We start from the raw sequence: 26172 nt of genomic DNA, 5'->3' as shown, positions 1-26172 counted from the left end.
TAAAGTTTCACCGTGTTTTTATTTTTGTAACAAAGCATGACAAAGAGGGATCTGGGCAATCCTCATTCAGGTATTTCCTGTTTGTCACCCATTACTATTAGCCAGAGCCAAAATCTAGACACTACATCAAGTTTCTCTGTCTTCCATCATATTATATAAAATTCCCATCATTTTGTGGACATCAAACACTCCAAAATATACAAATACTTTAATACACACAAGTCTTCATAGTCCATTAAATATAATTAATTCCATGGTCTTCAAAATAGTCTATCACTGTATTAACTGTAAGAAAAAGGTTTGCACTGGTATTTATATAGTACTGATTTGATCTGGCCTATGCAAAACCTTTCAGCACACCACAGGGATTAAAAAGAGCAGCAATTCCACTAAAATCCACAGATTTTGGGGTTAGAGCCAAACAAAGAAAAGATACTATCAGATTAACTCTGATGTACCAAGATGGAAACTGATCAATAAGAAATAAATATATATATACACACACGTACATACATACATATTTAAGACATATACTCTATAGTACATATATATAGTGTACTGCATGTGTATATATATGTATTTTGTATAAAAAAGCTTCACATTCAAGTATAGATACATATTAAAATATAAAGAAAGGAGGACCTTTTGAAGATAACCTGAAGTAGAAAATCTGTCATAAGCAGATTTCTTATTAGGATCATCAAGACATGTTTGCCCTAATTTCAAAATGCAGATGGTTAGTGAGAAACACAACCCAAAGAGAAGTGAGAAAAAGGGGAAAAAAGTGATAATGGAAAATGAGATGTAGTGTCAAATACATCAGTATATACATAAATCCTTTCCTTAAAATATCCCATACTTGGAGGGAACAAAAGCGATGTTTTAATTTGAATTCATAATATGGTCCCTCCGTTGTTGTGGCTTTTTTGTAATCAGCATAGCCAAAGGAAAAAGATACCTGAATGATCAGAAGGGTTGAAAATCAAACTAGTACTGACAACCCTAAAAGGTAGTTCACAAACCTTGATATGAAATATGGCTCATGCAGCTTTGTTCTGCACCTAAAATATGAAATGTATCATGAGTAGAGAGAATATTGGATGGAAATTCTGAACCTCAATTAGCCCTGCATTGATTCAATGTCTGACCAGAAATTCTCTCAGTGGCCTTCATCTTCAGACTGTTGAAATTATGCTCACATAATCAGCAAGTAAATCACCCTGACTTTTACAAACAATGAAAACACTAAGTGTACCTAACTCTGTAAATCTACAAGTCATCACTTTTTGCTTGACAATACAGTACAATCTGGAACTGTGATCAGAGGTCTATGCAAAGAAGGCATGGCAAAATACAGCCACAGTCAATAGGATGATGCCGTTGATATTCACAACATTTCTCCAAAGTGGCACTTCACTTGTGTCAGTCAGTTTCTTCTTCAACACTTCCTCTTCCTCCTTGCTCAGTTTGGGTCCTTGTTGTTGATCTAAGCCACAGAACCAGTTGTATACTCTCTTCAAGCATCCTGGCTCTTCCCTTTCCTCATGAACTGGAAGGAATAACAGACTGGTCATGAAATGGACCACTGCATACACTAGAAGATCTCTGTGACTGAGTGTCCTGGGCTCCGAGTTGCTGGCTGGACTTAAACCGCGACACTGAGGACACTCCTGTATTTAATCCAGCAGTTCTGCTTTATAGTCATAGTTACATGGAAACATTTTAGCACAAGGCAGTACAGGAATCAAGTTAATATTGTGTCTTCGCAGCTCATCTGGAAAAAGTGATTTCCCACATGTTGCAAGAGAGCCTTGTGCAAAAGACACTTGTGCCTTTAGCAGCCTAGAGACTTGGTTTCGTACTGGAGAAGCAAACTGTGCTGCAAAGCTTGAACTCATTTTTTTTCAATACTTTTTACACTTTGAATTAAAAGGCATATGGATGAATTTGAGCATAGTTATGAAAAGGAACTTGGGAGCAGAACCACAAACTAGCTAAGAGAGCAGGTCATTTTGCCTATATGGATGTCTGACAGTTCACTTTCATGATGCCTTGCACCAGATCTTTGCTCATTCAATCCTGGCTACTGTTTCCAAGCGAATTCTTGTTGTTTCATTCCAAGTGCTGGAGCTGTGGGCAGTCCTGCCAATACACACCACCTCTGACCTAAAGCATCTCCATTGGTTTAGTCCAGCACTGCCACCTAGCTACATAGAGAGCAAGATTTTCTCCTTCCAAATCCACTTCACGTCCGATTTATGCTAGGCTTGTTAGATTGCTAAAAGGCAGCTTAGCAGGCATTTAAATATGTGGGGTTTGTGTTATTGTTGTCGGGGTGGGTGGGAAGATGTCTTTAAATATCAAGCATGTTAATGTTTCTTCAGGAATGAAATAGGGATACACAAATATGTTGATAAAATCTCTACATATTCAGCAGTTACCTGATTCCTCGTCTTTTTCATCAGCTTTGGTCTCCTCCTCATCTGCATCAAGATCAATACGTTCTTCTTTGCTGTTCCGTAAAGACCAGCACAAGCGGTAAAGCTGCCATGAAAAAAATGAGTTTATGAATTTCGACACAGGGACAAACCAGCCTGGCCAGCACATGAGCAAGACCACGGCGTTCCAAATGTTTATTAAGCCAATTAATGTCTAAGATTATTAGGAGTTACTGAAGCTTTGTGACAGATAAATGAAGACTAGTTCATTGGCCTTCTTACAAGGACTGTGTGATGTGAGTAGCTGAGATGTCAGGAGCTAATATACCAAATACCATTTAGAATATAATACAAATGCTGTTTAAACCTAGCAGTTTCATTGAGTTCCACTTAATGAAGAGCAGGAATGCAGTAATACTCACGTGTACGTCAGGGATGGGTTTAGTCATGAAGGAAACTGCCAGAATGACGATGGCGGAAACCCCGAAAAGGATGATTGCGAAGTAAAGGTAGTGAATCCCACAGATGATGAATGGGCATTTGGAAGGGGTCACACAGCTGCCAGTTCCGTAGGCAAACTCTGCAATCATTCTGCTGAGTCCAGCCAACAGCCCAACTATCAGGCCCCAGAAGGCACCCTGCAGGCAAGGTGACAGAAGTTACCAAAAGAAGTAATTTCAGGCATGGAAATAGCTCTAAGCTCTGAATAGTTGCTGGAGGAAACACAGAGGTCGTTATGTGTGAAGTTGGCTTTGGCACATGGGCTTTACCCAGATACTTTCAGTGACCCTATTTATAGCTCAGTGTATTAATATAACTGAAACTTTATCATTGAACTCAACTCCTTAGAGCAAAACTGAGCAATAGGCAAGTATTGGTATTCCTAGGATTACAGGAGAAAAACTGAATTTGTGAGTACTGAGCTTTCAGGATGTCCGAGACCTCAGTTACCATGACTGGCCTATGGTCTTATTGAAGCTTGTGACAGACCTCATGCCCTTCTAAATGACTTAAAAAGGCTCAAGTACAATATTTCTCAGTTCACTGCTGTATGAATCAAAATCAGTTATTCCCAGACTAGGTCCTAAAAGCCATGGCAAACAATGCATGAAGCAACAGCACGTTGTTTAAAACAGCATTGACAAACTATATAGTGGTCCAGAGGAAGGTGAAATGTGATATGTGTAGTAAAGCAGTTTGTGACCAATACACTAAGAGATTACTTTCAAATATGTCTCCATAAATCATCCATGTGACACACTTCTTGGCAAAGTGACAGGAAACCCAAGTTTCAGAGCTATGTACGAATTCCTAGGTGACCGTTTATGTATCAGATTAGCAAGGAACTTTTTCAAACTCGTCTCTGAAACCTCAGGCCCTGATGTGTGGAAACAGAATCCCTGGACTATAATAGGATTGAAATAAACAGGAAGAAGTTGCTAATAGAAGACACTAAGCCAAACCAGGCAGTTCTCACAGTGCCTAAAGGAACATGCGGCATTCCCGTTTCCTAATTTGTACTTACCGGCTCATTAACCCGCTTGCAGAAAATGGCAAGCAGGAAGAGAGCAGCAATGGGAGGTCCCAGGTAGCTGGTAACTGACTGAATATAATCAAAGAGCTGCCCACTTTGAGCTGACTGCACCACAGGAACCCAGGCAATGCTGATGCCAATTAAAAGTAACATAAATGCCCTGTAAACATAGCCAGATATTCAATTAGTCACCTGCTTAGAAGCATCTATCAGACAGAAAAAAGCAGCAGTTAATAATTTAAATGTCCATTTTGTATTTCAACCAGCAAAATCAATTGTAATGGCCAATGTCCATTGAATATACAAAAGAAATCCAAGTTGGATAGTGTCTGTCAGCTGTCTGTCAGCACACAGCTAAATGTGCAATCAAAACATAGAAATCACTTTTTTCCTTTGTTTGTTATGTCCAGAGACAAATCAATAGTGGATCAACAAGCGGAACTAGTTCATTGGTGCCATAGCATGGTGTAGCATAAAGCCTATGAAGATAGCTCAAAGTAGTTCCCTTTAAATAGCAGTAGGAAATGTTGAGAATTACTTTAGCTACTTCATGCACTGGCAATTCAAGTGGGAGCGAGGGGGGCATTTCCCCCAGGAAAGGGTACAGTGGGACAGCCTGTCTGACCACAGGAGGCCACTGCTGCACTGCCCACACCCTGTGGGAGCAGGTTTCCACGCAGGCTCTCCGTGCATGCCTTGAAGGCTGCAGGCTGTATGCATCTAATGCTCACTGTACTGCTGCAGGAGGCTTGGCTGCACTTACCTTCCTGCTAACATAAGCTCTTTCTCAGATGGTCGTGCTCGAATCTTGGTGTAAATGTCCATAGTGAACAGAGTACTAGCACTGTTGAAAATGGAAGTCAGGGAGCTCATAAGAGAGGCCAACATGACTGACAACATCAGACCCCGCAGACCTGCAATACAAAGACATATGAACTGAGCTGAGGGTTCTGAGAGGATCTCAGTACGTGGCACAGGCCTGTGCGGCCCTTTCAAGCTAGGCAGCTCTGAGTGTGTCTGGCTCATTCATGTGCTGATGCCTGCCTGACATTCTCTCACAGTGCAAGCAGAGTAATGCCTGCTGAGCTTTGGAAAAGCTGCCTACAGCAGTGACAGGGCAGTTCGTGAGCTTCTGGAGCATAGGTACTTCTTTTGTGAATGCTGCCTGATTAAGTGCTGACATAACTAAGCAGACTGTACCCTACAGTTATAAAAACGATTTCTCTTGCTTGCAGGCAAATGCTCACTTGCTTGCAGTACTTTTGTAAACCAGTTGCTTGGCAAAAAAGAAGTTTCTTTTACTGTTTGAAAACCAGAGTAAGCCACTTTTCCAGATGGCGTGATCTAGTCAACAGTGTGAGGAAGTACTGTAGTATTTTAATAATCCTATGTACAACAGTTCTAATACAATGGCAGAGTACTGAAGATACAGGGAAGTACCCTGGTGTGTATAATACCCTAATCTGTCTTTGTAGCCTCCTGAACCAGAAAACCAGAAAACCTCTGATTTTCTGCAGAAATTTATCTTCTACATGCACCTTGTTCTCTCAGTGAACAGGTGTCCTGGGGGACAATGTGTACCTGGAATATTTTCTTCTCCCACCTCAATGGATTTAGCAGAAGGACTCCAGGTGTATGCCTCCAACTCAGAAACCCTGGCAGAGACAGTTTCTGTAAATCATTGGCCAAAGAGGTTATGCTTTACCTTCTCAGAAAGGGAGCTCAATTCCCATTTCATCACCGAGTATCTGTAGCTATTCTGCACCTACAGCTACAACTAATACAGGCTGTACTTTGATAGAAGTACATAATTCTGGCAAGAATTTGGGAACTAAATATGGGACTTGGGCTCCACCTGATTTTAGTCTGTCAGCCTCACCCTTCCTAAAACAAACTCACAAACACAGGCAGTATCCTACCTCTTGGCATAAGCTCCACTACCATCTTTGGATAAGCAATATTTGTACAGCCAACTGCAGTGCCACAGGCCTCCTGACAGACTTCAGGCACAACACAAGCCACCACATCTGAGGAGAGAACAGTGAGACAGGGTTAGACAAGGTCATATGGGCAACAGATTGCTCCCAAATTAGTCGAGCTTCCAAAACTTCTATGTTGAATCACTGAATTGACATGCTTGATATCATCCTAGGCCTGCTGGCAAGGAGGAAGGCTACTTTAAGCCTCTATCTTTCCTTTCCTCTCTAAAAGAATACTGAAAAGAGCTTCAGGTCAACAAATCAGCATTGGTATTTCAGACCAGAACTGAACAACACAAGGAGAGCAAGTAGAAAAACAAGCCAAGGAACACAAAGACCTCTCCCTCCAACCTGAACATCTCTCCCTTGCCTGCTGTTAAACATACTGATGGTTAAGAGAGAGGGGAGAGGGGCATTTCCCCCACGCTGCACTCAGGACTGTCGGTGGCCCAGAGGGTTGCTGTCTGACTGATGATGCTCTTCCTCTGACAGCCAGCAGAGTGCCAGTCCTGGACAGCATTTTCCACTCTTCAGCCAGCGTGGGCTCTAACAAACAGATAACTGGGGAGAGACACTGTGGAATTTCTCTCCCCTAAAACAGACAGCAGTAGGATTAGCAGAAACCTGGGGTCAGGGAAAAGAGGAAGACCTGTGGCTTCTTACAGTGTAGTTAGTCTTTGTGCATACATGTGCCTGGGCAATTTGGATGACAAGATGATAATCTAACAGGTGTTTTGGAAGGGACAGAGAATAGGAAATTGAGAAAGTGAAAGACAGGCAGCAAGAAGAGACTTGCACTTCCATGCACACATGCATACCTGTATACAGAATTCGACTGATCATTCCAGGCATCACTATGATAAACATGGGCAAGAGTTTCAGGTATCCGCACATGACACAACCAGCCTTCACATGGGACATGTTCTTGCCAGAGAGACATCTTTGGACAATAACCTGTCAATGAGACATGACTCAAACAAGAGCAGCATTCCATGAACACACCATGCCAAGTTCCAGGAACAAAGTACTTCCTACCCTCAGTGAAAGAGCCTATGTTCTGTTTCTGTCACTGGGAAAAATAAAAACTACATGAAAATCTAGGGGTATATTTGAAATAAGTAAAGGTTGTAGGGAGAAGGGAGGCAGATTGAGGAAGCATCTCCAGAATGAAAGACTTGACATATAAAGAACATCCTCCCAAAACTGTGCATGCAAAGATGAAAGCTGCACAAATAGGAAAGAAATTAGTGTTACTGAATGGGGAATCGTATCTAGACCCAGTCTAACAGAGCTCATTCGATCATTTGATGCATGGTTTCCTAAGCTAATGTTCGCATAACAACCTGTCTGTGTTTTTACATAGGGTCACACACAAAACATAAGAAAGGAATTATACACAGTATCTGCTGGGCAGAGTGCGTAAGAAGAATTGAAAGAACACCCATTCCATCTTCTCACAGGTGGGAAGGGTTTAGACTGACCAGTTGTGAAATAAGTGCCATTTGTGTGACCCAGCTGTGAATCACAGTGGGGTAGAGCACCCCTGGGTCACACCAGACTGCAGAGTTTTGTGTTCAGCGTTTCCAAGGCAGATGGCTTCCACATTACCTGATCTGTGCACCAGTACCACAAAGCAATGATGCTCAAACCAAAGATGACCCCTGGCCATGGCAGATCTCCAGTGACGGGATCTCGGAAGATGTGAAAGGAATCCTTCCGAGGAGTGTAGCATTGTGGATCTATTGTAGTATTCCCATAGGAGATATTGGATGGAATTGCTTCCATGTACTTCTGCATGAAAGCATCATACCCTCCCACTTCAGCAAATGCTGAAAAACAGAAAGTGAAAGTAGTGATCAAGTGTTTAATTCTAAAATCTCGTCTAGAGCTAGAGAAAGTGAAGAGAAAAACCTCCTGAATAGGGCTGTACAGAGCCCCTAGCTAGTGCACAGCAACCTTGTCAGGAAACAGCACACGGTGTTCGTAAGCACGCACACAGCCTAAGTACCCAAGCGACCCTTCTTTTTAGGTTTCTGCATAACTTGCAAATGTTGGGTTAGGCTCCACTGTCTCCACATTTCTTACACATGCCTTGCCAAGAAGTGAAATGACCATACATTATTTCCACACACTGTTAACCTAGGCAGAACCTAAGGCAGGGTCTTACCAGGTTAGGTCAGTTTGAAGTTTCTTGTGTTGTAACAGTGGTGGAACAATTTTATTTCAGTGAAAGACCCAGCTAGAGGAAAACCAAGCCCTGAGTACCTAGGAGATAGGGAAAGGACACTACAAATTCTTGCAATCTAATCACTACTTCTTTCTTTCTTATAATCCTTCCAATTCTGTTTTAACTGCATGATTTCTGTTGTCAAAAGCATATAGACTTCTGGATACACACACTGTCCTATTCATAAACATTCAGTTCATATCTTCTGGCCAGCTGGCAATATAATGATGTCCATAGATCAACTACAAGGCTTACTTAAAGTGTTAATATGTTTGCTTTATTTTAACACAGGCTAGCAGCTAGAAACAAGCTAAAAAACATGCAATGGGACCAACAGCTTTTCACTTTGAATCAGAAATTTTCACATATTAGCATCTGAATATCTATGAAATTGTAATCTACTTGAAACAAGATACTCTTGAACTTCTCAAGAATATCATTACCACCTGCAAACAGCTTTGCTTTTACCTCATCGGCCAGCACAAGCCTGTTCTGTCATGAGATGCTAGTTATTACCTTACACATTTGTGTGTGCTTTGGAGATGGAGTGGTCTCAGTGACTAAAAGGCTTGGCGATATGCCTTGTTTTAGCAATGTGCCTATTTTCTTCCGTGACAAATAGGAATAAGAACTGAAATCTGCTGGTTAAGATAAGAGAGTTCCACACTGCAGGATCCATTTCCTTAGCCACTGTGGGATTTGTGGTTGAACATTCCAGTTTAATTCATCTGATTTACTTACCAAATCCCATGAGAATAAAGGATCCCACTACCATGATAAATGTTTGTAAGGTGTCAGTGTAAATCACAGCTGCAAGGCCACCTAATGGTAAAGAAAATGCAATACAAACACGTTATTCTCTGTGGAAATGCCTCAGTGGAAGTCCTGTTTTTGTAATTTTCTCACCACCACTCTCTTTCAAACAAAGACCACTGTAAATAACTCCCCTTCCAGGCTTGCATTTGTCCCCTCTTACCCACCTCCCCTTTTCTCTTTTCTTTCTCTCCCCTAACTTCTTTGATCAGACTGCTCTGCAAACTCACCTGTGATGGTATAAAGAGCTGTAATAGCAAGCAGGATAATTATGGCCAAATAAAGATTCAGGCCTAGGGCCAGATTTATAAATACAGCTCCAGAGAATATGTCTGCCTAGAAAAGAAAAAATGATAGCTCAAGCAACGTTTAAATTTGGGAAGACGGTGCATCACACATTCACGATGAGGGTGCTGAAATACATAGATCCCCTATAGTACTGCACACACCCCCAGAAAGAACCGAATAGAAAATAGAGGCCATTTTAGTACAACTGCCAGTCTCCTCTCAGCGCTGTTGTGCTTCCAGTACAAGAGTTGTAACACTTCCCAGAGAACCCCCAGGTCTTTTTCAATGGGTCATTTCAGCTGGACACGGAGTCACCTCACTACTCCGTGCTTACATGGAGAGACAGCTTAATAACCAGTTCCTTAAAACTGAGGTTACACTTGCTGCTCTGCACAGGGATGGACTCTGACATCTCCAAGACACAGGATGGTTTGCTTCATGTAATGCTACTCTGTAAGTCAGTGATTTTTTCTTTATTGCTTGCACACGCGTCGTACAGCTCATCGTGCCGGTTCAGGACAAATGGTGCATTTGCATTAGAGGCAAACATACCTCTAGTTTTAAGTTCCTGTCAGAATAACTGACATCAGTTGGCTAACAGAAGAGACCTTTAGCTCTTGCATAAGAAAGGAATTGTTCAGGTTTCAGAGCAACACTCTGGGATTTTAATCACATTAAATCAGTTCCTGATGTAGAGATAATTTGCATTAATGTTATATACCCAAGTTTGCAATCAAAATAATCTACTCCAGTGCACTTGTAATGCATTACTGTAAATTCTGCTTTCATTTGAGTCTGCATCTGGGCCAATTCTTTCTCCTGAGCATCCAGGTCCTGGGCTCATCTCCAATCCCACCTGCATGCCTCCTTCCTGTATACCACACCACCTGCACAGGACTCTGTGCAGGGAATCCTACCCCCATTTGACAGTACAAGTCAGCATCCAGTGACCTCAGGAGCTGCAAAATGTCCATATGCAGGGTTTGAGAAACAAAGGTAAACACCATCACATGTGCCCTGGGGTCAAGCCTGCACACACAACTGCTGCAGGGCAGCTCCTAGTAGCAGCTTGGTGGAGGAGCAGGAGTTCCACAGGTCAGGCTGTGGGCAGCCAGAGCCTATGATCACACAGCAGGCACTGGCACCACTTCGGTCCAGGCTAGGCTGAGGTAAGGCAGGGCCCATGCACTAATAAGCGGTTATGGAGTCTGGCTAGCTGGGAGATGTTGGATGAAGAAACCCTCTTCATTCCAGAGACACTGAAACCGAGACAGGGGGTTTATGATCACACCCTTAGCTCACTCTGAAGAATGAGGAAGAGGTGAGGACTTCTGCAGCAAGAGACTCTCCAGTCCTACTGCCCTCACATGCAGAAAGCAATGTGAAGCAAGAGTGCGAATCACAACAGAGGTCCCACTCCCAAAACTCTGCCTCTGGAGCAGCTGGAGACTACTGGATTTCTTATAGGCACTGGGAAACACGACTTCTAGCTCTTATCCCCAGTGGCTTAGACCATATCCTTTGTCCTTTCCCTCTGCTGTAATTAACTTTCTTCCTATCTTTTCATACCATTGATCAGGTTGTGTCCCAGATCTTTTATTTAAATTGTTCTTGGCTTTAGTTTAGCCTAAATATCATTAAATTTTAATGGTCCTAAAATGACACCCCAGAAATAAATGCATAGTTAATTATTTAGCATCCTGAACTATATAACAGCTCCTGTAAATTGCTGAGTTACCTTCCAACTTCACTGTTCCTCCTTCCCAATTGGATTACTGCCTTCGAATATTTCCTTGTTTCTCCATTTATACTTTTTTATGGACACTGTTTAATCTTTACCTTATCTCTGAATAGCGTAAATCTTTCCTTTATACTGTCAATCCAAAACCATGTGCAGATCATGCAGGAACAACTGGCAGAGCACGTGCCAACTGAGTGAATCCAGCTGCAATGCTAATGTGGGAGTCAGAGCAGTGGCACATGCTCTTTATCCCCTAACGCCATGCAGCCTTAAGAGAGAGTTATCCTTCTCCTTCCTCTTCCACCTGGTAAGCCTATGCCCATACATTTACTACTGAAGTTATGCACAATGAATGGAAAGAAAATGCTGTAACACATTTGGAAATCCAAGTTTGCAGTTTCTGATTTCTGCAAAAGCTTTCAGATCTTAATTCCCTTTGGTTTGTCATAACTCAGTCAATTACTCTCCATCAAGATTTCATTTTTACTAGGCCATTTTTTTGGCATAATGACTGATTGACTGATAGCAGCAACAGTAATTGCTAGCAAGGCCCTGAGAGCTCCTCACAAAGCTCTGCATGCTTAGGATGCACCTACATGTGAGGTGCCTGTGCTTTAAGCTCAAAGATCTTGTGTGTCCTGACCCCAAAGATCAACACCTTGCAGCATGACCTTGTCTTGCAAGTGGCTGATTAGCCACAAAACAAGGTAAGAAATCAACAAAAAATACGCAGAAAACGTACAGGAAAAGAGAAAAGGTGTGCCAGGACTCACACAGCCTGACATGGTCTATTGTTCATTGGAAAGCTCTGTAATAATTCTATTATTAAGAACATTAGATATTTCCACATATCAAAGAACAGCATGTGAAATACCTACCCCAGAAACAAGACACCATTCTTCTACAAGGATAAATGGCAGTGAGTATCACTGCCAGATGAACTGATAGGTGTGACTGCCCGTTAAGGGCAGGGCAGAAACCCATCCTATACCAATTCTCAATGAGCCCTGAAGATCACAAGGGAGTGTTTAGGCAGCAGTCAAGGAAGTAAGATGCAAATTTCCAAGCTGACTATGACATGGACTGTCAACACACGGGTATGTTCACATACACGGCATGCCTCTGGAGGACACACCTGTGCTGGCTTCACACAGCATGCATATATCTACCCAGCACAAAGCTAGCTATGGTCCAGGACAGAACAGACTTTCCCTTTCTGCTTCCGGAGCTGGCTCATCTGGAGACAATTAGGGCCTGGTGTTGCATAGCATGGTATAGAAACACCTACTCTGACATCCTCTGACAGTATCTGAAACCTCCAAGGACTTTGACTTTTCTGAAGAAGATATGGCAGGTAAATCAGACCTGGGCAAACCCTGCACTACAAAACAGAGTGACATAAGACACCAGTGCAGAAGACATGTTTGTATAGTACAGGAATCTGAGCCACGTTTGTACATGGGGCAGACTGGGCAGATGGGGGAAACAAGAAATGCCTAGAGGAATTTGTGCACCAGATTTTTCCCCTGCATGGCACAGAGCTCCAGCTCCATGGCAACTCCCCATGCACATCTGGAATAATTGGGTTGATGGGAAGCTGGGACAGGCCACTGGTTGAGTGCAGCCCAGGTAAACTGCTGCTATATACATCTCTTAACTATTGCTTTGATTCCTAATATGACAGGACCACAGAAGCAGGAGAGAGTTCTTCGGCCTCATGACAACACTCGACACAAGGCCAAGGCACTCCAACTGAAATGGGTTGAAATGCCATGACCAGACCCCTAGGTGTGGTAGAGGCTGGAAATAAAGACAGATAGTTAATTCAGAACCTGTGTAACACCTTGATGGCTCATTACAAACGTGTTGCAGAATAGTACTGTAAGTCATCTGTCTGGAGGAGTTTCTTGGCAGCTAGAGCTGCCAGAACTCTGTCATACCTGGGATTTGTGATTCTGTAAGCACTACAGCAGCAAATTAACAACTCCACAGTACCAACCTGTTTAATTTATAACCTTTCTAAGGATCGGCTGTCAGGAAGATGTGAGAATGAGAGCAAAAGGCCAATCTTTTAGCTTAAATTGCACTATTATCACTCAGCTCCCATTCAGAGAGCAAAGAGTAATCTGCCATGGCAACTTCTGCAAAACAACAGATTGAGGTATGCCTGAACTGTGGACTTCTTTAGAGGCTCGGTAGTTTCAAGATATAGCGAAAATACCAGTTCCCTTCACTATTTGACAGCAACACAAGCACTTACTTCATAAACATTAACTTCATAGCACCATAAACTTTATGCCAGCCACTTGCCCAGGAGAAGAAACTCTCCTCTCTTCTCCTTTCACCTCAGCTGTTGTAATTCCTCTCCTTTCCATTTCCCCACTCCTTTGTTTTCTAATTCCTATTATTCTCTTATTCTCCATAGCCCTCTTGCTCTTTTCCCTCAACTGCATTCATGATGGCATGTTCACCAGAGGATGCTAAACCAGATAAATATGAAGTCTGGGGACAAAAAATCCTGCTACATTTTTCAGGGATCCCTAGAACCATAGAATCATAGAATAGTTCGGGTTGGAAAGGACCTCAAGATTATCTAGTTCCAACCCCCCTGCCATGGGCAGGGACACCTCACACTAAACCACCCCACACAAGGCTTCATCCAAGCTGGCCTTGAACACTGCCAGGGATGGAGCACTCACAAGCTCCCTGGGCAACCCATTCCAGTGTCTCACCACCCTAAATCATAGACTGTGATACAATACAAGTTTCCCTCCACTCTGACTTGTTCTATAGGAGAGCATAAGTAAACCTTAGAACCTGAAAAAGAAAGGGAAAGCACAAGCAGCATCTGGAGACATTGCCAATTCAACCAAGGGCTCCAAATCAGAAACAAGTGACCAATTGTGTGAGCAGTACTGTAAATGGGAGCTTCTTTTCTTTAGATCAATGTAGGATAGAAGAAATGCTGTAGAAGTTTTACTTACTGAGATCTTTGTGAAAATATACAGGATCAGTGAAAGGACTGACAGGTAGATCTGAATCCGTTTCCCACCAAAACGCTTCTTCAGATACTCTGGCATTGTAACCACCTGCAGGGGACGAGTTGAGGTTTCAGGTAATGGAGAGCACACATAAAGCAAATTAGAGGAAGTTTTTTGCTACTCACACACTGTAAGAGTCAAAGGGAGAGGAGCTGCAAATGCAGTTGCAAGGAGGAATAGCTCCAGGAATCACAGGAGAACAAGGAAAGAGTACCAAGTACTTCTCAGCTCAGATCTCTGAACAGACCCCTCACTTTTCAAACAAAACCACACATAGTACAGCTCTAGCATACTGGGATCTCTTGCCATTCGTAATGCTTTGCAATATTCGAGACCTGATCCACAAATATGACCAGCAAAGACAAGCATAACATACTGTTTTGACTTACCCCAGCTCTGATGTAGATGGGTACAAACAGCCATCCTAGAACAACCACAAATATCAGAGCCTGTAGCCAAGACAAGATCAGCTGAATTAGTCTCCTCTCTCTAGCTAGTACTTCCAAAGCCCATTTATCAGACCCAGTAGCAGCTAGAGACCATTGAAACCACAGAAACCTGTGTGTTGTGGGGGTGAACTAGGAAATATTAAGGAAGGTGAAGTCTGCTCCCTGAGACCTATTTACTAGCATCTTGATCTCAGAGCCTCTAATGCAGGATACCTTCCCACCCAGAATCAAGTGTGCTGCAACGGTGTGTTGTGGCACCTGAAAATCTAGGTACTGGGGAGAGTAGTGCTTCTTTTGGTTATTATTTTGATCATTAACTGCCTTCTGCACTGGTCTGTCTGGATGGTTGTATGTTTTACACCAACCCCGCGCACAGTACAGGATCTACCGTGTGCATTTTGTAAAGTATTTTGTATTCCCACATCACCATTTCATAATTTATTTTGTGTTACCATGTGTACTTTGTGAACTGTAGATCTGACTGCATTGCAGTGTCACAGTTTTCTGACTTAAACGTCTAGCCACTGCTTGTCTGATACAGAGTTGTACATATTTAAATGGACAAATCTAGAACAAAATCCTGCTCGCAGAGCTGCACTCTGCATTATGCTGTCCACAGGGCGTAAAGGGCTTTCTTAGCTACATCTTTGAAGTTCTGCCCTTAGATCAAAACAGTAAGATGGACAAGAAATACTGCTTCTGCTGTCACACTAACACAAATCAGAAATCATTTCAGTGGAATAACAGTGATAGACAAGGTGATAACAGTCAAACTTGGTATCTCTTTTAAGAGGAGAATCACATTATACAGTCAAGAGCAGTATTTGCACCATATCTCTTAATCTGTATGCCAGTTCCACTATAAGTAATAAAACTTAAAGTAAAGCCATAAGTGATGAATTACACAGTGTATCTGTTCAAATACAGATATGCATCACTGCTTCCTCCTAAACAACAATTGTGGTACACTGTGTATTGATATTAGTCTACAGAGAATCTCCCGGGAGACGAAGTGTTAGAGGTGGGTATGTTTGAAGAAGGATATGGGTCCTAAAGCTTCTAATACCATGAAATTCTGAGCAATGCTTGTTCTGTTTCATTTTGCTTAGTTTTGGTACAATGAGAAGGGAAACCAGGTTTGGTACAGAATTAGTGTAATCAAATAGAGAAAGATGACAAATTAACTGTGCACATCTCACAGAGTTCATTTTATCCTTTATCCTTCTCCTTAAACATTTATATCATACGAGTACTTGACTGTTTGTAGCAACCATCTACTTGCTAATGGAAAAAGCCAAATCCCTGAGGGTGGCATGCCTCTTTCCCTGTGTAGAATTAAGGGAAGTATCAACCTATGTATGCTCATTAAATCCTTTGTGTAGTGTTAATCCCTTCTGTGAAGGTGAATTACGCAGAACAAGGGCATTATTATCCACACCCCACAGTGCCTGAGAATACAAGGGAATGGACTGAATCAGCTCATGTGAACCTCCATACTGTTGCAGTTAACACTACTCCTGGTACCCCAAGTAGTTAATATAAAGTCAGCTTCGATATCTCTACCCTAGTCTGCAACTGTAAGCGAAACACACACATAATTGAAGGAGAAGCTAAAGAGGAGCCCAACATCCTGCAGTCTGAAAGGGCTCTTTACAAATACTTTGAAAGTAACCACAAGATATGTATAGAGAAGAGAATCCACTGATTTGTTTGGTTCAAACACTCTGTAAAAGCCGCATTCAACTGTAAAGGGACATTTTTTCCCAGTGACTTGGGCAAGGACCAAGGAGCATGAGCTAAATAGTAGATTACACTGGCACTTAGTAGTTTGTACAGAAAACAAGTATTGCCAAACACTAACTTTGACAGTCTAAATTATTAGTCAATGTTATTTTGATTAACCTCAGCAGAAAAGCTCATGTCACAAATATGTTCACTTGAATGCATGCCACTTACATTCCATTCATATCCTCCGATGGCAATTCCTCCAGCTGCTGCTGTTCCTGCTATTCCCACAAAATGTCCACTGCCAATGTTACTGGCAAATAGAGAAGCACCAATCTAGAAACAGAAAGAACAGTATTTGGCTCTTAGGTCCTGGTCACGGTTACTTGAAAAAATCATGTTCATTTGGCGTTTTGAACTCATGCCCATCTGTCATCAGAGGGTGGTGATAGCAGTGATTGACAACCAACTTCCTTGACACCTTTCAAGACTCTCTCTTACCCTTTCAAGACTCTCTTCCCCTTCAAACCTGACACTCTAACCATCATATTTACAATGATGAGAAAAACCAGGATGCTGCATAGGACTTCTTCCAGTTGAGTCAAACAGTTTATTACATAAATACAGATTTTTAAATATTTGTAAAACTTGACTGACATTTGGATGATATCCAAAGAATTAGGGAAGACTGAGATCTGACTTGCTCAAATAGGAAACCATGAGTGCATATCCACTTGTCAAACTGGCACTCGCTATTTCATATTCCACAGTCTGTGGAGCTAAATGTATTACTGGTGAGAGCTGAACAGATTTTGTCCTTGGTTCACTTTCCGTCAAAGGATGCGATTCCTGAATTTAATTCTGAAAGCTGCACGGAACAAGTATCTGGTGAGAAAGTGTTTCTGGAAGATACAAACGCGAGCAGATCAAGGAGTTCTACTTAAGAACTGCCAGATATCGAAGAACCCAAATATTAGGAAATGCTGAACAGGGAGAGATTAAACAAAAAAGAATGGTTTATGTTGGGATACAGACAGGCAGGAGGCGTTCACAAAAGAGAGTTTGCCAAAAGATCTAATTCTCTATAAAACGGCTCAGGCAGTAGAAAAAATAAAGAGAAAAGGTAGGAGCTTCATTTCCTCATAATGAAACTATTAAAGGCAGAAGAAATGCCTAACAATGATTTACAGGGTCAGACACTGAGGGATGTAGGGTGAGAATTCAAGCATGAAAAAGAGGTTGGACTGGGTATTGTGGGCAGAAGACATATGAGCCGGAGTAGTTCTGAGATGAAAAGAGGCGAGTGAACAATGTTTTATTCACTTCTATCTTTCCTTTATGTCCTCTGAGAGCTACAAAGAAAAAAAGGAAATAGGGTTAAAACTCAAAGAAAAGCACATAAGCAGTAGGCAAAAGAACCTTTGCTGACCAGCTTCATTTGAGGTAGACCTCTCATGTTGAAAGATCCCAAGGTGCTTGAAAATAGGGTTTTTAGACATAGGAATGCAGGACTTGCATCCAGCACATTCTTCTTATGTAGTTGCCAAGTGCAGGTGGTTGGAATATGTTCTGAGCCACCTTGCAAAAGGGAGAAATATTGCTTGTCTGCAATTCACTGGGAGGTTTTTAGGGTCCTAAAATATATATCAAGTGAATAGTTAAAAATTTGCAGGTCTGCAGGCGCTGCAGTGAGTTCTTTCAGTAGCAGTAAAAATCAGTCAATCTTTCATGAGCACAGGGACGACTGCCTGAGATGCAGGAGGATGAAAAGGATTTCATTTTAGAAATCCACCTTTGAAAACCAGATTTACTCTATAGAGCTACGCTAGAGCCAGCAACAGCAACTCACAATCCTGATCTCTAACCACAAAACAGATCTCCCTCCCCGAAGTTTGACATGCAATGTACAAGTAAAATTCATCAGAGGATTCCACTTTCTTTTCCAAGCTCACTTTTTTCTCCTTTCCTCAGATCGAGCTTCTGATTTCCTCTCGTCTATTTGCAGACAAACTGCTCGTTTGCAGTGACAGGACATTTATGTCGCTGCGGTCACACGGTTCTGCAGTGCTGGAGTTTGTTTTCCTCTTTTTCACATGTTTCTAGAAGCTGGTTGTGCCCTACAGAAACGTAACCAGTTTGTCATATGGCAGATATTTCTACAGGAATGATAAGTGTTGCAAGAAGCGTTAGCAAACAAGTCGGAGAGATCACTGGTAATAAAGAAAACCTTTTCTTCTAACCTCTTTGTGACAGCACCTGTGGTTTCCCAGCAATGATCATGAAGAAACAAGAACCATTTATACCAAGCATTAGCACTGTTCTCCAGTGCTTTTCCCTGGAGTCTGAATAATTAAACTTAAATCTGGGTTACTAGAAATGCAGTCACCAGAAAAGATTAACGCCATTAATATCTGATTTTATTTAATGTGTTCCCTCTCCTGTTTCAAAAGCTCAGAATGTTCTGCAAGCGGATCCACCTAACAAAAGCAGCTAATGAAGATCCTGAAGAACTGAGAGCTGTAATAAGCTTTGGCTCAGTGCCTGACACCCCAGGCCATACTGTAGCACTCACTGACAGTGCTGTGCTCCCAACTCTGCCCAGAGTACAACCGCATTGAAAGAAAACCATGAAACCCAACGAAAACAGTGCAAAATTACCAAGATCTTCAGGGCCAGCATAAGGACAAAACAATGTGAATGTAGATACCACACTTCCTAAATTCTCTTCTCTGAATTAGGGAACAACCCATGCAGCAGAACTGTAAGATCAACACACACAAATATGGATGCAACTTAAAACATGGTTTTTTTCTTGCCGTGTAGACATGGAAAGATAAAACTTGGCTTCATAGCTGGGAAGATGCCTGTTACCCATACAACTGTGGCAAGGTTAGAGCAAGTGGAGCATTTACCACATGTGCTTATATCCTGTTAGCTGCTGATGCCAGAGGGGAAAGAGAAATTCCGGATCTGCCGCAGCAGTACTTTAAGGATAAAGCGAAGAAGGCAGATGGGCTCTGGGCCCAAGCTGTCTTGCTGAAGAACTTAGTGCTGTGGTATTTTTGTACTGAAATGGCTGTTTACTGGAATTGCGTGATGTGCCATTGGAGATGCTGCAGTACACCTATGCAGTACTCCTAAAGAACGCTGAGCTGAAACTGGGATGGTCAGGGGCAAACAATTTTTAACTGGTCTCAGTGAATGTGTTAGTGAATTGATTTTTAAACCCAGTCTATGAGGAAGAGTAAAGAAGAAAGTTGACTGAAAGGGACAAAAGCTATTAAGAGAGAAAGAGAGGACAAAAACCTGCACTAACCTGAGTCAAATGTGGAACATTAACTCTTTTAAAATATTTTAAGAGACAAGAGTCCTCTGCTCAGGAAAAGTATCACCATGCTGCAGGCACATTATCATCACTATGTTTTTCCCATGTTATTCATTAACAGTTTCACCTTGCTCTTTTCATTAACCTGAGGATGCACTGACATCCCAGTGCTTGCTGTTCCATTCCAAATCATGTGCAGTGTGCTCTTCAAGTAAGTGACAGCACGCAGATTTTACAGCTTATGGCTGATACACTTCCTATGTCCCTCTTGTCCCCTTTCCTGTTTGAAAGTGTTAGCTCAGTTTCAAACTCTTTTCCCCCATCCCCAGCACACCTTGTCTGTGGCCTTTAGCCCCTTTACAGAGAACAGCAGAGGCTCCCTTACATCAGCAGGAGGTCATGAGCCTTGCCCTGAGGTATCACCTTATCCCACGGGTCACCTGCAAACCTCTCTTCCTTAGACAATTTTCTCCCTCCCTTACTGAGAAGTGCTCCTTGACACTGTCCATAGAATCGTAGAATAGTTCGGGTTGGAAAGGACCTTAAGATCATCCAGTTCCAACCCCCTGCCATGGGCAGGGACACCTCACGCTAAACCATGTCACCCAAGGCTCTGTCCAACCTGGCCTTGAACACCGCCAGGATGGAGCATTCACAACCTCTCTGGGCAACCCATTCCAGTGCCTCACCACCCTGACAGTAAAGAATTTCTTCCTTGTATTCAATCTAAGATCTTATATCCAATCCATGCTTTTCTTTAACTCACAGTTCTTCCCTGCAACATGTGATGGATGGAAGAACATCATTTTTCATACCTGAAAACTCTGGAAAACATAAGTTCCTACCTTTCACTTTGGACAAAGCAGTACATTGCTTACAATGAAGTATTACTGCCACCCTTTCAAGGCTTTGAGATCCAAATAAAGAAGAATAGGTTTTTATTCTGCTTTCCCACTTGCTCTGCAAATTCTATGTACTGCACTATTGCCAAATCAAACCACATTTATACACTTCCCAGTTCACTAAGCAAGACAGACGGATACACTATACACATCAAATGTGTCTCTGTCTTCCAACAAACCCTGTAGCTGTTGGAACAGCAGAGTTGCAAGCAGGCTGATCTGATACCTTTCTACCTTTGTCCTCTGAGACAGAAACAACACTTCCTGTCCAGCTGGAAAATTCTGATGGGTTCTGCAGAAATCTGTTGCATTGAACTTTTCTAACAGAGCTTTGATTACTTAATTATTATTCTTACTCTGAAAACTATTGATTTCATATTATTTTTTTGCTTGGAGCTTGACAAAAGAAGTTAATTTCCTAGTCCACTTGACCTAAGAAAAGGAAACACAAACCTTATCCATGTCAGGGTTGTCTTTCCTGGCTCCTTCTAGCAGTGTCAGACTCAGCAAATGGCAAGAATTCTGAGAATATGTGAAACTTAGCTGGATGCAGAGATGAGAGAATCGTGCCAGTGGCCAGTTCTGATGGCCATGAAGATAAGCCATGCAGAGCTGAAACAAAACTCTGCTGGGCTTTTTTCCTTAATTCTTACCTGTCCCACAAAGACCAACACATCAGTGACAACAAACAAGCTGAGTTACATTTCTGTTTAAAGTGTAGTATTCCTTGACTCTGCACGCTTCCTATGCAGTACATCTTTCTGACCATAGCTGGACTTCAGATGCCCAGCAGGCACTCTTTGTCCTATTAGCATTTATGCCTCAGGAACTTAGGTATATAAGGTAACCCATAATTTTTTGCAGACAACTCTGCAAAACTACAGTACCTGAGGAGGAAACTTAAAAAGCAGAAAAGCTGAAATATTTAAGCTTGATGGGGCTTGGGGGTTTAATGATTTATTTAAATTATGCATAAACCCCTGTAAATCCTGTGAGAGTGTCTGCTACAACAAATGCCTGTTCTCCAGGAGCACATACTTCATGTCCTACAGTAGCAGAAAGTATTTTGCTGAACCTAACTCCTTCATCTAACAAAACAAGCTGAAGTTCAGTCTGAAAGGCCCACAGTTACAAAGCTGTCGCTTTCCTTGAGCTTCTCTTTTTCTGGCAAAAGCAGAGCTGGCTATATTTGAAGAGCCATGTATGTCTTTCTTGAAGACATTTCCCTCAAAGCCCAAGAGACCAGAACCAGTTTCTTGAAGATTCTTCTCTCATTTTCTGTAAGAAGACTGTGGAGAGGGCACAGCATTTCATACCATTCTGATTAACCAACAATGATTTCAATTTCTGGCAATCAGTGAGAATGTGATTCTATACCTTGATCCCTAATTAACTAGTGGAACTACTGAGTTAGCACATCCACTGCGCAAGGACAGTGATCCCAGTGAACTAACACAGAGTGACCTATTACGCCAGCAGAACAGCCAGAAAAGACTGTGGGCTTGGTTCTGCAAAATGCTTCATGAATTCTGCTGGAGCCAACAACTGGAGCCACAGCTGGACAGATTTAGCCAGGATAAGTGTCCTGTTCCTACTTCATACACTGAGGAATCTCAGTAACAATTTTGCCAGCGACTAATATGCAAAATCCATATCAAAAGTGGGACTAACCTCCAGCCCTTGATTACCAGGGTCTCATCTAATCTACTAAATAACAGCTATTCTATGATTTCTGTGAATGGAATCCCTGTCTCAGGCTCGTCAGTAAGAAATCCTAATACACTGCTAATGACTCTCTTTCCCTGTGAGGTCAGAATAGCCACTTATGCCTGCCCTGTAGAGCACAACCACTGAAAAATACCATTATTTTAAGGGAATTCAACTTTTCAAGTGTTTCAGAAAGCAGTTACACAGCAAGGGGCCTGATCCTGAATTGCAGGGAAGAAATATGATAAAAAAGAGTCCACTTACGAAACAACTTCCCTCACTCTGTCTCCCATCTACACTCTGTGGAAATGTACCTGGGCTTTCCAGAACCATGCCAAGCAGTCCTGACGTGGCACATTAAAGTCAAAGCATAAAAGAAGTAAAGAAGTACACACAGCATTAGCTGTTGCAGAACTGAGACCACATCTTTGACTGAACTTTCCATACTTTCATTGTTTTCCTCGCCATTTCAGCCCAGTTTGCCCTGGGTGATGGACATCCTATCTATCTGCTAAACCGTGGGAATAGGTGTTTTGGAATCTCCCCTTATCCAACGCAAACTTCCCAAGGTGGTGCTGCTGACTTGGTATTTAGTTTGTGGTTTGAGTGCTTGCCCTTTGTTTATTCTGAGTGATACCAGGAAGAATAGCAAGAAGGGTTTATTTTTCTGGTGCAGAAAGACACTCCCGGCATTCCAAAGGGAAGGCCCAAAGGGGTGGTCTAGGACTCCACTGATGACTAGCACTTTATCCATGCTGAGCTCATAGAGTTTGGGAAGGAGAGAGAGATGATCCTAGCAGCAACCACTGCACCCTGCGGTCATCCCTTTTGTTCCCCCCCGGAGGACTGGAGTTTGCTGAATCTGTTGGGTTTGTGTTGGCAGAGAACTCACTGTTAGATAATCTTCCCTGGGTCTTAGGGGATTCATTAGGAATTTTCAGAGCCACTTCATAAAACAGAAGTTCTTTATGGTCTTTCCTGCCTTCTTTCTTCCATCTTAATTTACATCTGCACAAAAGGGTATTCATATTCACCCCTGACACGCATACGAGAATTGCACAAGATTAAAACCAGCCCACAAACTAAAGCGATAGTTAAGCAAAGAAATCTGTTTGGGTTTATTCTCTCCTCCTAGAATTACAGGATTTACCTTAAAATAACTTGGAAACTTTCGCTTTCCTTGATCTTCCAATGGAACCTGCATTTTCTTAGATCTAGTATACCAAATGAGGAAACTTTTTACTGTCATTGGTCTTCGATCTTTTTATGTCATTAAAGAGGCCCAATCCCTTCTAAAAGCAGAGAGCAGCTCCCTGAAGAACAAGAAGACTGAAAGATGTGTAGGGGTTTCTGCAGCCCACTTTAAGAAGATTCCTAAATTGTCAGACAACAAATCTTTACTCTCACTCTCTCTGACCCTGTTACTGAGCCCAGCAACTGGGTGGAATCTTGATCAGAAACCTTAATGAAGTGCAAAAACAATTTTTGAGAATGAATGCAAGATCAGGAATGTTGAGGATTTCCATTCAAGACCACGGAAGCATGTACAATACAAACAGTACAGAAAATGCAGTTTGTCCAAGTTTTCTGCTGTTCCAAGAGGTCACACTAAATAGACTGTATGGTCCGAAAGAAATAGATAATTGTTTCTAGTACCATTTCTGCCACAGGCCTGATGGACGGTTATGATCGTGTTTTGTGTCTGTGACTCCTTTTCTCCACCTTGGAAGAGAATACACATCCACAGAAGAAAAATAACGCAAGTCACAAATAATCTTTGAATAAATTTAAACTGTGTTTTCCAATAACGAACTTATCACAATATTTCTAGGATTGTCTCCTTCTACAGACCAGAACTTGCTACCAAAAGTGAAACAATAGAGCGATTCAGGGAGAAATTTCAGTGAATCAATTCTCCTCTGTGATAACCTCGCAATGAGCCAGCTTCGAGTGCAGGGAAAGGAATAAGAAGTTTTAAAGCGGGCTGAAAAGCAAAGCACTGCATTTGTCTACGCTGACATTACCAATGTAGCTAGGTTCAAACAAGTTGTTCACATAATCAAGACAGCTCAGATCTCAACACAGACAACTTCCCCAACACTTTTGCCTGCCTATCAGGTGGCTTTTGTTGCACAGTTTGCCCTGTGTCACCACAACTAGAGAAAGAGTTTGAAGCGCATCTACATGAAATACCCTTTGTAGTCTCAACAGTATTGTAGAGATACTTAATATTTAAGGACTAGGCATAGTCACATGGAAGTGGATACACACATACAAATGCTTTCTGTATATACACAATGTATAGCACTCACCGGCCACCAAACCATGCTTCGTCCAGCCAGGAAAAATCCACCTACTGTCCCTCGGTTGGTTGAGAACATAGCCTGGGAGAAAAGAAAGAAGGAAAGAAACAAGGAAAGATTGAATCACATTTGACGTATAATAGTCAAGCTGTCCACAGACTAGAACAAACAGCTGGAAGGAAGGGGTAAAATATATGGGTAAAGTGAAAGAAATAAATGGAGTGGCTAAAAAGAGCAAACATGATGAAGGAAACAATACCACTTGAACAATGAGATTTGTATCTAGGTCTGCATTAACCATTCAAGTTCCATTGCTTCACCTTTCATTACAGTGCCAAACATTAAAATAAAATGAAATTTAACAAAAAAAAAAGAGAAAGATCACTGAAATAAAACTGCATATGAGCGCTTCATCAGGGGTGTCTTTGATTTCCAGCATCAAAAAAGACTCTAAGTTGCAAGTTCATTAACAGAAGGTGTGCAGCTCTTTTACTCAATACTATTTAGCCCCAGCAGATGTTGATAAAAATGTTTTCTTGTAGAGATATCAGCATTGTACCCACTTCTCTCTAAAGTTCAAGAAAAGAAGTTAACTAAAGTTGCCTTTTCACACACTCATTTTGTATTAGTCAAGGGATGGGCTTTGGGGGGAAGCTTCATCCAGTTTTTGTGAATGACCCTGATCCAAATAATGGATTCCCATTGTCTCTTCTGATGGACTTTGAACAGGCAAATAAAGAAAGATGAGTTGGGAAAATTAGCCTGTTCTTCTGATGCAGAAGAAAGGAAGTAAACATAATAGATTTACATTTAACTACACACAGCAACTGGGAAATTATTTGTCCAGTAAAGAGGACATTGTTGCTGGAAAGAAACTACTCAGCATACAAGTGCCTGATAAGCCCTGGATCAGCCCTTTTTTGTCACAGACCTTTAATATGAAGTTCAACTACAGCAACATCTAGACCTCGGTGACAAAGCCTCAGCTCCCTCCCGCACACAGCCAAGTGTTCAGATATATCGGGGGCTGCGGAGCTTTTGCTACATTTTTGGCATTTATGACCATGACGAAGAGGTGAAGAAAATGTTGTGTCCATTTTGTGTACAGTCTAAATCTTTGGCGCTCCTCAAAACATTACCATGCTGCTAGAAAGGGATGTTTGCTTTGCAGCTGATTTCTCTGCACTGTGAAATAGACCCCTGGGATGCTCCTGGCAAGCAGAGGATTACTGAGGCACAATGCCTCCTCGCTGCTTGTTAATGGTCAGGTGTTTCGGTGACCAGGAGAGCTTGCCCCAAGGAAATGAAATTTAGTGACATTCCACTGCTTACAGCTGTGTAGCTCACACTATTTGCCTATCATCTTCAAACACCTCAGCACTGAGATTACACCAGTAAGATGGTATCTGCCTTTCTCCATCAGCTGTGAAAGCACTGCACTTTGTTTTCAGATTAGGCACAAAGATTTCCCTTGCAGTCCTCAGCACATTCAAGCATCGCCAGGGTGAGGGCAGGTGGCACCGGTTGGTGTTTAGATCATGAACAGTCATCACCTCACACCAATTCTCACTGCAGTCCCAGGGCTCCGCAGTGCTAAACCCCATCTACTCACCTGCTTCCTAATACAGACCCCAGCTAGCCTGACATTTACTGATCTGATCTCTCGGCTCCTTCCCCCCCCACACCTCACCACTCCACTT

At 42.1% G+C, this 26172-nt stretch overlaps 1 protein-coding gene across 3 annotated transcripts in view; it reads right to left on the bottom strand.

Annotated features, from left to right (window-relative positions):
- Positions 1–26172, bottom strand: part of SLC5A1 (solute carrier family 5 member 1) — a 60934-nt gene continuing 34762 nt past the window's right edge. For all 3 annotated transcript variants that reach the window (XM_065693102.1, XM_065693103.1, XM_065693101.1), the window contains 14 exons: positions 24482–24553; positions 16467–16571; positions 14451–14510; positions 14005–14109; positions 9222–9327; positions 8920–9000; positions 7560–7780; positions 6770–6905; positions 5892–5999; positions 4736–4886; positions 3964–4132; positions 2861–3076; positions 2442–2544; positions 1–1549 (listed from right to left, as the gene is read on the bottom strand). In XM_065693102.1, the coding sequence (XP_065549174.1) occupies positions 1329–1549; positions 2442–2544; positions 2861–3076; positions 3964–4132; positions 4736–4886; positions 5892–5999; positions 6770–6905; positions 7560–7780; positions 8920–9000; positions 9222–9327; positions 14005–14109; positions 14451–14510; positions 16467–16571; positions 24482–24550 (1851 nt within the window). In that variant the 5' untranslated portion in view covers positions 24551–24553 and the 3' untranslated portion in view covers positions 1–1328. The remainder of the gene's footprint in view (positions 1550–2441; positions 2545–2860; positions 3077–3963; positions 4133–4735; positions 4887–5891; positions 6000–6769; positions 6906–7559; positions 7781–8919; positions 9001–9221; positions 9328–14004; positions 14110–14450; positions 14511–16466; positions 16572–24481; positions 24554–26172) is intronic.

Source organism: Lathamus discolor, chromosome 12 (assembly GCF_037157495.1).
Source record: "Lathamus discolor isolate bLatDis1 chromosome 12, bLatDis1.hap1, whole genome shotgun sequence".
NCBI classification, from domain to species: domain Eukaryota; kingdom Metazoa; phylum Chordata; class Aves; order Psittaciformes; family Psittacidae; genus Lathamus; species Lathamus discolor.
This window is presented reverse-complemented; position numbering and strand designations above follow the sequence as displayed.